The sequence below is a fragment of the Antrostomus carolinensis genome, unplaced genomic scaffold (genome assembly GCF_000700745.2).
Source record: "Antrostomus carolinensis isolate BGI_N321 unplaced genomic scaffold, ASM70074v2 scaffold11212, whole genome shotgun sequence".
Lineage (NCBI taxonomy): Eukaryota > Metazoa > Chordata > Aves > Caprimulgiformes > Caprimulgidae > Antrostomus > Antrostomus carolinensis.
This window is the reverse complement of record NW_010301624.1, coordinates 34,392-48,128: the sequence shown is the minus strand read 5'-3', so window position 1 is coordinate 48,128 and position 13,737 is coordinate 34,392. Positions and strand designations below refer to the sequence as shown.

Here is a 13,737-nt window from a genome sequence, read left to right as displayed (position 1 = left end):
CAGATACCAAGCAGGGATTCACATGCTTTGGCTGTGAAATAGTTCGGTACATGTATGACAACCCTTCAAAGATTGATTGGAAGAAGAGGGAGGAATGGGAAAACTGATAGTGTTTTGCTTCCAGTAATGGCAGCTGCAGGAGGAACACGAAATGGATCTAACTTCTGAAATGGTGTAGCTATATCAACATGCAAGAGAAAAAAATACATTGATGCAGTTGCTTCACTGCATATTCCATCAGCAGAAGCTGCAGTCCTGTACACGGACAGTCTAAATATCATCTGCTTTGATGATATCTTGCCGTTTCTTGAGTTACATTAGTGCCTCAGAGTAATACATTGAGCTTGGATTTCAAAAGGTACAAACTCTAACACAGTAATACATTTTTATTCATGCATTTGTATTTTGGAAACAGCCAAAATACAATTCACTAACAGTGAACAGCTTTTGTTAGGACTATGCTTGCTCTTTCCAGCTTCATCTGCAAAGGGAAAATAGCTTAGCAAAAGAAGTGTTTAAGCTAACTAGCCTGGTAATACACACAAAATGTAGTTGGGCAAGGCTCTCAGCTTTGAAACGTTTTCCACAAAACCCTGCTACTATTCCAGGCAGTTTTTACATGCATCATTAACCCACAATACCCAGCCAACCTGCTCATATTCCTCTGGCTGTACTGTGGTGGAGCAGAGAACTGGGATGCCCATCAGCCCCATTAGTGCAGCACTTGCTTCAGCTCATGTGGAGATCAGTGGCATCAGTGCTGTAGCTGAGGCGAGCTATTGCGACAGCTTTTAGACCTCTCCTAGGATATATCTGCATAACAGAGTGATAATGTAGTGTGGAGAGGAACAGGATAAGGAGAAGGTTGAGAAGAGGGTCCCATCTGTACCACACATCTGAACACTGTGTCTGGATCTGTTACTGCATCCCATCTCTATCACGGTGTAGAGACACGGTCCAATTCCACCCCCTGGAATTTCAGTAATTAAATCATTGTAATCCTCACTGTATTTTCAGTGCATATGAACAAGATGGCCCCAGACCTTTTGAAGGCATGTGATGCGCCTTTCTGGGCTGATGTGCTGCTAGTCTGTGGCTGAGAGCTGGGAACAGGACAGAAACATCTGTATCTCTGGGATCCAAATCCCTTAACGTTTGATTAAATTTTTAATGGAAGCACACATAACTGCTGAAATTACTTCTGCTTCCATGGAGCCAAATTCTTGGGTGCTCATTCATTGCCTGTTATGTCTCTGCAGTAGACTTCTGCCTCAGAAAGCTCTGAGACTCAAATCCTCAGTGGTTATCTAAATGCATCTAAATGCTTTTCATTTAAAGGGCAGTTTGGGTTAGGAACCACGGAAGGACTTCAGCATAGGGAGTTGTGGTTAGTTGCCTCTAGGTGCAGGATGTCCAAAGTCTAGACAGAAAAGTTGTGTGAAGAAAGCCCTTGGAAATCCACAGCCAAAATATTTGGACACCTTAAAGTAGTGAGAGATCTGGCTACAAAGGCGATAGCTCAGTACCCTTCCTTTCCTGTATCTCTGTGGGTTTTGCCTTGGTTGCCTAATGGCCCTTGAGGGTCTGGACTTGAATAACAGCATTTGGATGTGTTTCAGTTCATTAAAGATCTCATCCAATGAATAGTAACTCAGGGAGAACCTTTGACAGAACTAGAAAGTGGTAAGGAAATGCTTTCAGATTTAGCATGATCACAGGCCCAGTGCAAAACCCACTGAAGTAATTGGATTGTCTGCTTTGGCCCATACTGCTAATGGTACGGATTGGGCTTAGTATTGTAGTGGTTAAGACGCAGATGAGAGGAAAGGAGAGTTGTAAAAATTATCTGAGTTAAAGTAGATTTTAAAATGTATGTAGTGGGGGAAATGCTAGAATCCAAGTCTTCTCTCTCCTAAAGGAGTTCCTCAACCACTAATTTGTTAAAAAAAAACATCCAACTCTGAAGTTTGCTGTCTTTCTGATTGTCTTGGTTTAGGCAGTTGTTCTATCACCCAATGACCCCTCCCTACCCCTAGGCAAGGGTATTGGGAAAGAAGATCTGTGGGTTGAAAGGAAAACAGATTTAATGAAATAATAATAAGAACTAATATTAATACTAATACTAATATAAAATACACAAAGTTATATTCAGCTGACGAAAACGTGATGGTCACAATAAGCAGGAGAGTAGGCCTCGGGCGCAGAATGATGGGCGAGACCCTCCAGGGATGACGACCATTGAGGAAGAGGGTCATCCCTAGCAAACTTTACAATTTATAGCAAGTGTAACGTTTATGGTATAGAAAACTTCTGTTGGCCAGCTTGGGTCAGCTGCCCTGGATTTCTCACTCTAAAGACCTTGATCGCTATCGAAACCCACATACATGGCTGGCCACAAACTAAACCAAAGTGTCTTATCAACTTTGTTCTCACCAAATTGAGTGCTGCAGTCTTCTTAAAATGCAGCTTTTCTGACTGAGAATTAATTCTATGATTCTATCCCAGCGAAACCAGGACACTGATCCCTTTAATATTAGCTCACACAAGCTGTTCCCAGTTTGGGAGCGCATAGTTCCCTGATCCGTTTGACGCTGTGGCCGGCGGTTTCTCCTGAGCTGCCCGTTTGCTTTGTCTCAGATAGGGGAGGGAAGCAAATGTGGGGCTTCCACGTCCACGCTGAGACCATGCAGCAGGGGAAAGATGTTGCATCATCCCACTGCTGAGATTTTGGAACGTCTGTTTTGTAGGCAAGCGCTGAAAACATTTATTCAGACAAAAATATATGTAAGATAGTTGGGAAGAGGCCTAGTCTGAGAATTACAAGGACTAGAATTCTCCCTGCTTAGGACTGTGAAGACTTACATTTCAATAAAAAACATACTTTAATTTTAATGATCCCTCTGTTCTCACTATAACCAGTCAAGGGAGAAGTTTCTGACACCTAATTTGACCTCCATTGACCAAAGAGCGATCGATGCATGGCACTGATCCAGGGCGATGCTGTGGCTCTCACACCCACGAGCATTCCTCCTCACAACCCCATCCTGTTCGGCCTTGCCCTGTCCCACTGGTCCCCTCCCCACCAGTCCGCACCATCTGTGGTGGGATGTTCTCTGCCAGCCCTCTCCGCTCCAGCGCTGAGCAGGGAGGCAGCTCACAACATTTCACATTCATTCACTGGCGTTCCTCCAGAGAATATGGGTGAGATGTAACATGAATAAGAGGGGCATGTTGTGCCTTATCCGTTCTTAATCCACACATCCTCAGGAAGTCTTGAAAATATGTCTTTATCTATTTTAAAGGTATATCTGTCCTGACCTACCCTTGAGCTGTGTATTCCCAAGGCAGTCAAATCTCTCCAGAAGAAGGACAAATGTGCTGGCTGTGTCTTTGTGCTGCTGTGGTTATGCTCTTGTTACATCAGTTTTCGGTTTTGTACAAAGAGGTGCTGGCAGGCACAGGCTGCAGCCCTGCAGGTCACCCTGCTGCCAGAGTGGCACAACCTTCCCGACAGGTCCGGGTGGTCACAGCCTGTAAATCTCTTCCCCTTCTCATGCCTTAACACGTGAAGTGCAAGAGAGCAGTACATTATAGTAAGTTACAATTATTTTTTCTAAAGGAGAGAATTTAAAAGTATTCTTTTTTTCTTATCTCCCTGACTCTTGCATTTGTACTGTTGGCAGGAGCCCAGAGCTTCGTCCTCTTGAAAAACTAGTGAGCAGCAACCTACTTCCCAGTCATCACAAGCATCCCCCTCAGTGACCAAAATACCTCCGCAGCTTTATCTCATGGTGAAAATATCCACAGCATTCATGTGCTGTAGTTTCAAACACATTTAACACTGTGACTCTGCAGAGTGGGAGCCCGTATCTGATTCATGACATACAAAGCTGGGGATAAAACCTCAAGTCTGAACTTGGTCCCTCTACAGAAAAGATTGTGAGTAACAGCTGTTAGAGCTGTTGAGAAAAGACACTTCAAAGGGCTGCTCACTTCCAGGGATCTGTAAGATGGGGCTTGACCAGCAGCTATCAGCATCTGGGTTCAAATTTAAGAGATTTACTGTAAAATATACCAGTTTGAGCTTCTACCAGCAGCCAAACTTTCTGATTCTCAAAGTGCTCATGTTCTCCACTTACAAAGGTGAACTGAGTGCTTAGCAAACATTAAAGGAAGGAAAGAAAATCCTAACAGGATAGATAAATATGGTAAGTAACTCCTTCCTAGAGTGTAACAGCATCAGTTGTATAGGGTTTTTCCCATGGGAGCCAACTTCCAGGGTTGTTTCCAGGTGCTGGCCCCTGATGATGTTCATGCTGCTACTTGCACGGGCTGTGCCTTGCTCATCCCTCTTTGCTGCTTCGGCCCTCAGCAGAGCGTGGCAGTGCTGAGCCCCACATGGGGTATCAGCAGTAGCTTCCTTCATCTTCTCCAAGCTGGGGCTACAGAAGCCCTATATCATGTCCTGCTCTCCCACCTCCCACTCTGCACTAGAGCTCTCTCCTCGGTGCTGGAAGCTGTGACCTTACATCAGTGACCAAGTTGTCACCAGGGTATGTGTAGGCAGCATGTTCAGCTTTCCATACATTACTCAATTTTGGTTTTACTGATTTCATAGCAGAATTTCCCTTTTCATCTCAAACATGATAAAACATCACATGAAAAACAAAGCACTTCTCAGGCTGTCTATAGAGTCTCTCCACCCCACCCTACCAAGGAAAGCGAGATCCTTCTTTTCTGGACTCCCCCATGACTGGGAAATTTGAGGAAGTGTATTGCTTTTGGTTTTGTTTTTTCTTTATGTTTTAGCCATATGCTTTAGCATATGCTGTATGATTTTTCAGTAACTCCCTCCCAAAATTGATCTGAATAGAGTTGGTCACAGAGTTGTCTGTGAGCAGCATCTCTTCAAAGATGCTAGAAGCATCTGCAGCCAAGCAGATAAATATTTCTATATATTTGGTCAGTTTCCCTAAGACTTAAGTTATGTGTAATTTGTTGATGCTATCTCCTAGATACTCTTATTCCGGGACCATATAAACCCCTCACCTCAGATATGGAAAAAGCATCTAGAAACACGCTAGGAGCTAAGAACCTGCAAGACATTCTGACAAAATTTAGAAGGAGAATAAGAGAGATTTGGGGTTTTAATCCGTTTTTCCTTTCTTAATTGGTAATTGTCTGAGATAACACTTTCTTCACACACCAGCATATTGATACAACCAGTCACAAAAAGCACAGGGTAGGCAAAGAGATGAGAAGCAGAAAAAAAGGCATGACCAGTGTTTAGTTACTTGTGGAACTCACTGCTGTAAAAAGCCCAGGCAGGTATGGTTTGTCTTGATTTTTGGATGAAAAGGGTAAACTAGGAGACAATGCTGGTGTGTAGAGTGCAATTCTCAGTAGTGCCATTGCAGCAGAAGGGAACTGGTTGCTTTCCTATGTAGATTGATCACCCGGACAAGAGTTTGCAGAGGAGGCTGAAGAACCCACTGACTTGCCCAGTGGTTGTAGCCTCTGAAAATCCCTGTTGTGCTTCTTTCCTTGTTTCTGAGGCATTGACTGAGCTCATGCTAGAGTGTTATATGAGGCAGAATAAACCACCCTCTTCATACCCCCCTGCCAAAAATGGGTGTTTGTCTTCCAGTGATCCCCGTCTCCCATTGCCACTTGGCTCAGACTAGTCTTAAAGCAGTTAACAGTCTGTGCCTTTACACTTTCCTAAGGCCTCACTGTATTTTAATAGTGAAATAAAATAATGTTTTACCAGAGCTGGCTTCTTTTGCTCTGTAATTGTTTTGGTATTCTTTTTCTCCATTTCTTATTTATGAACCATTTCACAACAAACCAATGGTAGTCTTCAAGTAGGTTTTTTAAACAAGTTTTGACAATGTTTTTTAGTTGTTCTGAGCTAAAAATAATACAAGTCAGCAGGTACAGACTGGAGAAGAGTGCCTTCAGTCCCCAAGGGACCTTTTACTGCATGTGTTCCCTAGAGGGAGGGAAATAGAGAGAAAAAGTGGGGGAGAAAAAAAAAAGGGCAAAAAAAAAGAAAAAAAGAAGCATCAATTCCATTTGTGCACCTTACTAGGCTGTAAATGCCAAGGCTTAGCTCTGAGCAGTTCCGCTGCCTTTCTCGCCTCAGAAGAGAAAATGTTGTCTTGCTGTGATGAAAAAATTACAAGGATGCTTTTCTCTGTGCTACATGAGGTTAATGGTTTGACTGTCACAAGCAGTAGGCACAGCTTGCTTAAGCTTCTCTGATGGGAGACTGAACAATATATTTGTGTTCCCCCAAGAATAATTTAGAAATGCTCTTCAGCATCTCCAGCCACTGACCCCGCCTAATGCTCTGCTTCGTTCTTGGACTCTTGAGTATTTCCACTTCTTAGCCATTTTTGTAGGTGAGCTTCTTCATTGCATTTTAGTTCTTTGGTCCCACCAGTACATTTCTATCATTTCTCAGTTTGGATCATAGGAGAATAGCACCTGAATGTGTTTCATTTCTCTGGACAGTGGAAAGGATGATCCCATTTTCCTCCAGCTGCTTGCCTTTCTGTTACAGAGACTGCGGAGTGACAGTCATAGAAATACTGATCAGGCAGCAACCTCAGCAATAGCCAGCTCTTCACTGAAACACTTGGAAGACTGTGAAATTTGGAAGTCTTTTGTTTTGTAACCTGTATGTCACCGAGCAGTGATCAATACAGATTTAAGAAGCAAGAGATTATTCTAATTGTCTTTTCGGCTTTGAACAGCCAGCAAGCTCCCAAGAATAGAAGGGGGGAGCAGTGGAGTCCAGGTCAAGCTACAGGGCACAAGAGCCACTTCTTAACTTCCCACCAGTGATCTGCAGAACTACATATATCTATACACACACGTGTAAAATTAAATATCACCTACGTTAACATCTGCAGTTGATACAGAAGTTGGGGAAAAGGTAGATCATGAAGAAGAGAAAGCAACAAGCAGGATTTTCAATAAGCTGCCAATAACATTCAGGTTTTGGGTAATATTCACATAACTGTTCTGACACAGCTGAGTATGATTGTGAGCCCAAAGAGCCTTCCCATGGAGGGAGCTCTGTTTGCTTTGAGTGAGGTTGATGTTTGTACTAGAAGAGCAATTCAGCAAGGCCTGGTAGCTGCTGTCACTGCAATCCTGAATTGTATCACAGAATCATAGAATGGTTTGGGTTGGAATGGACCTTAAAGATCATCTGGTTCCAACCCCCCATTGACTGCAGTGGAACTTCAGCACTGGGTTAAAACACCCTTTCTTAGGAGGTATATTTTCTTGAATGAACAACCATTGACTCAAATGTCTTAAATCATACATTTCTTAAGGGAGAACATATCAGCTGAAAACTTACATGTTACGGTCATTTAAAATACTTTGTTAAGCTACAGGCACTTGCAGTGTTCACTGATAATGGATATTAAACATGAAAAGCATTGTCCTGTACTGTTCAGGCCTGTACAGTTCTCATTTTATGTACTTGTATTATGGTGGTTGGCAGAAGAGAACATATGTTCCTGGTTTTTTATGTTATGTGTGGATTTTTTATCTTTTTTTTTTTTTTTTAATACATGAAGTTATGTAACAAGCCCACACATCTACTTGGCTGCAATGTGTCAAAGGCTGGTCATCCCCAGGCAGAAAACATACTCTTAAAATGCACGTTGGTTGCTGTATTTCATAGTCAGAGAATATTACAATCTTCCATTTGCACCCAACTTCATTTTAAGGTTCATCTAGTTAATTCAGCTTTAAATTGGTGTTAAATATATTTGTAATATAGTTTGTGGTAAGCTAAAAGATTTTTTGTACATACATGTTTTTAAAAATCATTACGTTGCAACTGCTAAGGGAGTTGACATTGCATATATTCAGTTTCGCACAAAGCCCACCAGCAACTCTTCATAAATGCCTCACTCCGGTGTTTTTTTGCAGTCAGGTATGTAGCTTGGTCCCTGGCATTGCCCACAGGTCTATTTATTATTTTATTTTGCAGTTCTTTCCATATGGAGATGCTTCAAAGTTCGCCCAGCATGCATTCCGAACCTTTGATAAAAACGGAGATGGGACCATCGACTTCAGAGAGTTCATTTGTGCACTGTCCATCACCTCACGAGGCAGTTTTGAGCAAAAGCTGAACTGGGCTTTCAACATGTACGACCTGGATGGTGATGGTAAAATTACAAGAGTGGAAATGCTGGAAATTATAGAGGTGAGATCAATATGACACTTAAAAATAACATGTAGTAAACACACTAGTAAAATTTGAGTACTCGTTCACATACCATTTAGATTTTAAGCACACAAGAGGCTGTACTGTATCGTTAAAGCATACATTACATACATTCATCCTATACCACTCATGCCTAAGTGGTACAAGCATATTAACATTTAAATAGATGTAATCTCTGAGAATTGCAGAGAGTACATATGTGCATATAAGCTTTTAAATATCCAGAGGGTTGGGGTTTTTTTTTCCGATGAATGGATTAACCATAAGAACAGCACAGCAAAGGATTTACAAAGCCCATCTCAAAATCACTTGACACCCATGAAATAACTGGTTTGTAGCTCAAGTGGCTGAAACCTTACTGGAGATTAACTTTAGATGATTACAGAAATTTACAGGGATAACACCACACTATTTTAAGTGAGCTCTTGCAGATGGGCTTTAAGATGACCACAGCCGATAACAGGAAGGATCAAGTTTACCTCCCTTGTCATCTGCCAGCTACTACCCACGGTAGTTAGTACCAGATTTTGCTTACATGTACACACAGCTATTAAAAGGTGATCACTGATCAAACTGACTATTTAGAATTTATATGAAATATTTCAATGGAGTGACTAAAAGCCACATAAACAGTTGATCCAGAGAATAGGTTACAGCAGTTTTGCACTGTGAAACAGAAAGCTAAATAAATTCATTCTAAGATGGAAAAATGCAACCACCAAAATAAATCTACATCTAAAGAAAGTAAAACACATTCTTCCTTGTTTGAAGTATATGGACATCTGGAGTAAAAAAGAAAAAAAAAATAGGGAAACTGGCAATCATTTTATTGTTGGAATATCTTCCCAGAATCTGATCACAGCAAAAAAATCAGGTTATATTTCATATGTTGAATTTTCTATTTTGTTTCTTCCCAAAGGCCATCTACAAAATGGTGGGCACTGTGATAATGATGAAAATGAATGAGGATGGTCTGACGCCTGAGCAACGGGTAGACAAGATCTTCAGTAAGATGGATAAGAACAAAGACGACCAGATCACACTGGATGAGTTCAAAGAAGCTGCAAAGAGTGATCCTTCCATTGTATTACTCCTGCAGTGTGACATTCAAAAATGAGCTTGTGTACAACGCGTCATAGACTGCACAAAAGTTTAATGTTCCATTCAGTTTGCAGCTATTTCCACACACACAAAAATTTGCTTGGACTACCTATAAATGGACTTGCTTCTTGTGTTTGAAACACTTGTGTGCATGAGAATGTCATTTGCTAAAGAATTTTAAAAATATATATTATAAAAATAAACTGCCACAACGTGACGTGTGCAATGTCATTTCATAACAACCCTGTTCCTCTGAAGCCTGTGCAGCAGTCCTGTGCTGCAGTGAATTATATTATTTATTGTTCATGTTTTACTGATGCTAGCTCTGTGTCTCCTAGACTGAGTAATGTTAGTGACACTGAATTCCCATGGTAATGTTAACTGTTTATTATAAATCATGTCACCATTCTGCTGTAAAGTAGTACTGGACAGACAGAGGGGAAGAGTTCCTCAGCTCTGAAGTCTGATCCACACATGTGCTTGTATTGTCAGTGGATATAAATGTACTTCATTTGCATGCCTTTTAGGTTTGCCTTAATTCTTACCTCATTTGCATCCCTTCAATCCAGAAAGAGCTATGTCAGAGGAATGCAGTATAAAAAAAAAAAAAAGAGAAAATCCTGCTAAAATGATCCCTATAATTAAAAGTATATATAAATATATATATATAATGTTTAAAATATTGTTTTATTGGAAGTTTAAAGGTTTTATTGGAAGTGTATTGATCTTTGCCTGAATTTTCAAAAGCTTCCACAGAGATTGCAATATATATGTCCCAAAATAAATTTATAACATTTGACCTTTTCCCCTAATTCTTATTTCATATCTTAAGCATGGTAATAAGAAGGAAAAAAAAAATATAAAAAAGTTCAGTCTCTTTAATTATGTCACTGTACTACCGGGAAATAGACATTTCATTATGAAAGCATGAAGATAAATACTCCTTGACACTCACTCATGAGTAAGAGTCATACAAAACCAAAGGTTGTAGTTCCTGTATTTACCAACAGAGCAGCTGTTTATCCTCTAAGATGCTAATGGCAAGATTTAACAATGTACCTACTAGACCTGTGCTCACGTAGCTTTTGAAGCTAGCTGGAAGTCAAATACAGTTTATTTGCTTGGCCTAAATCTGGTCTTTTAAATCTTTTTCCCTCCTTAAGTAAAAGTATTTCCTCTTATCATATGACACTAAACTACCCTGGGTTTAATATAAACAGACAAGTTGTCAAAAATCATTACTGGTAAATTAACCATAAAGTGTGACAAGTGAGAAGGGATAGTGAAGAGAACCTCCTCAATTCTATGTGCAATCAAGTCTATCTCCATATTGTGGCAAGTACAATTCTGTGCAGCCCTGGGAAAGCATCGAGAACTAGCAGTCTGCAGAAACTGCAGATAAAAATCCTTCCTACATCACATTTCCCAGTTGCTTTAAACAGTTGGTTGCTCACAGGATTTTAAAAAAAAAAAAAATCAACAAAAAACCCAAATAAAATAAACAACAACAACAAAAACCAACCGAACTACAACAAAAAAGACACACACAAAAAAACCTCCACAAAACCAAACCCACAAATTTACAATTGCACGTTTGGTATTTCTTCTTCATCTTTCGAAGAAATGAGATGGTACTCTTAATAGCTAAAAATCAGACAATAAAACATGACACAAACCAAATAATTCTCTGTATTTTCAAATGTAAAAAACAAAGCTCATCTTAAAACTGGGGGGGGAGTGGGGGGGGGAGGAGACAAAAGAGTTTTACATATTTTGCTAACAGACGTGGTGGTGGGGGAACACAATCACAACCACAGCCATCCTCTCATATTTTTCTTTGTATTCGAAACAAACAGCAAAAGGTGGAAATTTCAACTACATTCACAGGATCACAGAATTACCTAGATTGGAAAAGACCTTTAAGATCATCAAGTCCAATCATTAAGCTCACACTGACAAATCCCCGACTAACCCATGTCCCTCAGCACTATGTCTAGGCAACTCTTAAATACCTCCAGAGATAGTGACTCCACCACTGCCCTGGGCAACCCCTTCCAATACCTGAGAACCCTTTCAATAAAGAAATTCTTCACATCCAATCTCAACTGCCCCTGGTGCAACTTGAGGCCATTTCCTCTCATCCTGTCACTGTGAACAGACCAACCCCCACCTCTCTACACCCTCTTTTCAAGCAGTTGTAGATAGTGATGAGGTCTCCCCTGAGCCTCCTTTTCTCCAGGTCATTCTTTAATACCAGAATTTTACTCAGACTACACAGGTAATATTCTTAGCAAATTAGAGAGTGGCATGCTATGTACATTTGCCTGTAACTTAAAAATAAAACACACATTCTGAAAATGTTACATACTTCTGAGAATTATATGCCGTTTCCACTTCAACTTAAATCAATAGTTGTAGAGAAGATGTTGAATATTCCTGGGAATTTATGCCTCTTTGTTTACATATACTTATTAGAGAGGCAGTACCTCATTTTACATTTCCCTGCACCTCAAATTTATGTAGCTGGACAGGCTCTGTTTACTTTAATGCAGCATTAAGCAATGCACTGCCATCCAAAATGGCCAACAGCTCAAACACAATCACCAAATGTAACATCAGCACTGCAGTTCTCTCACTAGGTAGCTGGTATAATAAACTCTGTATTTAAAGCAACAAGAGTAAGGTAGTTTTGAGACCTTTGGATCACTGCAAATTAAGTGCATCCAAGCAAGTGCTTCAGTAATTGTTTATTCAGAACTAATCCTCTACCATGAAAACAGTTGCTTATAATAATTTTACATTCAGGCACATATTTTCATCAAGTACAGTCGTAGATTAGAATAAATACAATATATTGATGTGAACCAAAGACCAGAATTGTTTCCAACTGCCCCAATATTTCAAGCAAGTCGATATAAAACTTGAGAGAAAGCTGAAGTGTTAGCTCAGTAGGAATGCAGTAATTTTCCTTAAGCTCTTTTCTCCGCATAACTCATTATAAAAGGACTAATGAAGATAAATGTTTTTCTCTCTCCTGCCTCTGCACTCTTGCTTTATTTTTTGGATGCTGAAGAAAATCAGGAGAAAATAATGCTACATCACTCTATCATTTCATATTGTAAAAGGATCTGAAACATTGTAGTTTCATCATAAAATTGAGTCAAACTAAACATGTGGTTCATGATCCTGTGACAGTATCGAGGACTCGCAGTACAAACTGGGCTTGTGTTCCAGACAAGTTTTGCCAAGTATGCACTTTGTATGGTTCCCTCCAGCCCCTCAGTTTTTCCACATAATCCTAAAGTTGTAAGCATCTTTAATATGTATTCCAACAAATCCCAGGATTATGGAACTGTTTAGTTTGGTAAGAACCTTCAGAGGTCTCTTGTCCAACTCCCTGCTTGAAGGGGTGCAGCAGTCTATCCAAACCCTGAAAGCCTCCAAGGATGGCAATTCCACAGCTTGTCAAGACAACATCCTCAAATCTTCACAGTGAGCTATCCCTCCCCCCATTTATCCAACCAGAACCTCCCCACTTCAATTTATGACATCCATCTGTCTCTCTTCTGACACACACTTCAACAAAAAGCCCAGCTCCGTTTGGCCAGTAACACCCTAAAACCTGCTGCGAGTCTGTTGGCCCGTTACCCTGGGCTTTCGGAAGTAAACATGGGAAGCCTTTTAAAGATCTCTAGACTTAATTCCTACAGTTAGAATGCACTAGCTTTCTTAGTGTATTTCCTTCAGTTCTTACCTACCTTCCATATTTTAGAGATACCTACAAGATTAACACATGCTTGTATGCATTAAAACTAAACAACATTAACGAAAACACAAGACAGCGGCTAAAACCACATTTAGTTACTAAGTTCAGTTAAAAGTTACACTGCAATGAGGTTTTATTGAGGAACTGCTATTTGGTAAATAACTGTAGAAACTGCAGAGCTGTTCTCTGAATAGTGTCAATGGCTTTTGTATACACATAACCTGGGGGGAAAAAAAAAGGGAAAAAAGGTTTAATGGCTGAAGTCTAAAAAGTGATTGTTTTTGAAGAGCTCCCAACGATTTCAAGTTCCTGGAGAAAGGAGAACAAAGGAGAAAAAAAGTTAATTTGGAGCAGTTTGAAAAATCTGGTTACTCTTTCTCCCTCTTATCCCCATTAAATGCTTGTATTACTAAATTAATATTATTATTAAATAAAGCAAGTTTATTTTATTTCAACTTCTCTAGTATAGTCCCAAGGCAGGGTGGGAGGGGACACCCAAAAAAATGCAGGCCTACTATAATGTAGAAAAGTTACAGTATTATTTCTCAAAATTCTTATTCCACTTCATTCCTCTATATTGGAAGGACTTCTGTCACTTTAGTTTGTTACAATATAATGA

At 40.1% G+C, this 13,737-nt stretch overlaps 1 protein-coding gene across 2 annotated transcripts in view; it reads left to right on the top strand.

The window, feature by feature from the left end:
* Window positions 1-10,483, top strand: part of VSNL1 (visinin like 1) — a 50,245-nt gene extending 39,762 nt beyond the window's left edge. Inside the window, exons 2-3 of one of the 2 annotated variants that reach the window (XM_010163536.1) lie at window positions 8,015-8,230; window positions 9,171-10,219. In XM_010163536.1, coding sequence (XP_010161838.1) covers window positions 8,015-8,230; window positions 9,171-9,368 — 414 coding nt within the window. In that variant the 3' untranslated portion in view covers window positions 9,369-10,219. Of the gene's footprint in view, window positions 1-8,014; window positions 8,231-9,170 lie in introns of both variants that reach the window. The other variant, XM_010163537.1, reaches the window with a different exon arrangement.
* The last annotated feature ends 3,254 nt before the right edge of the window (window positions 10,484-13,737 follow it).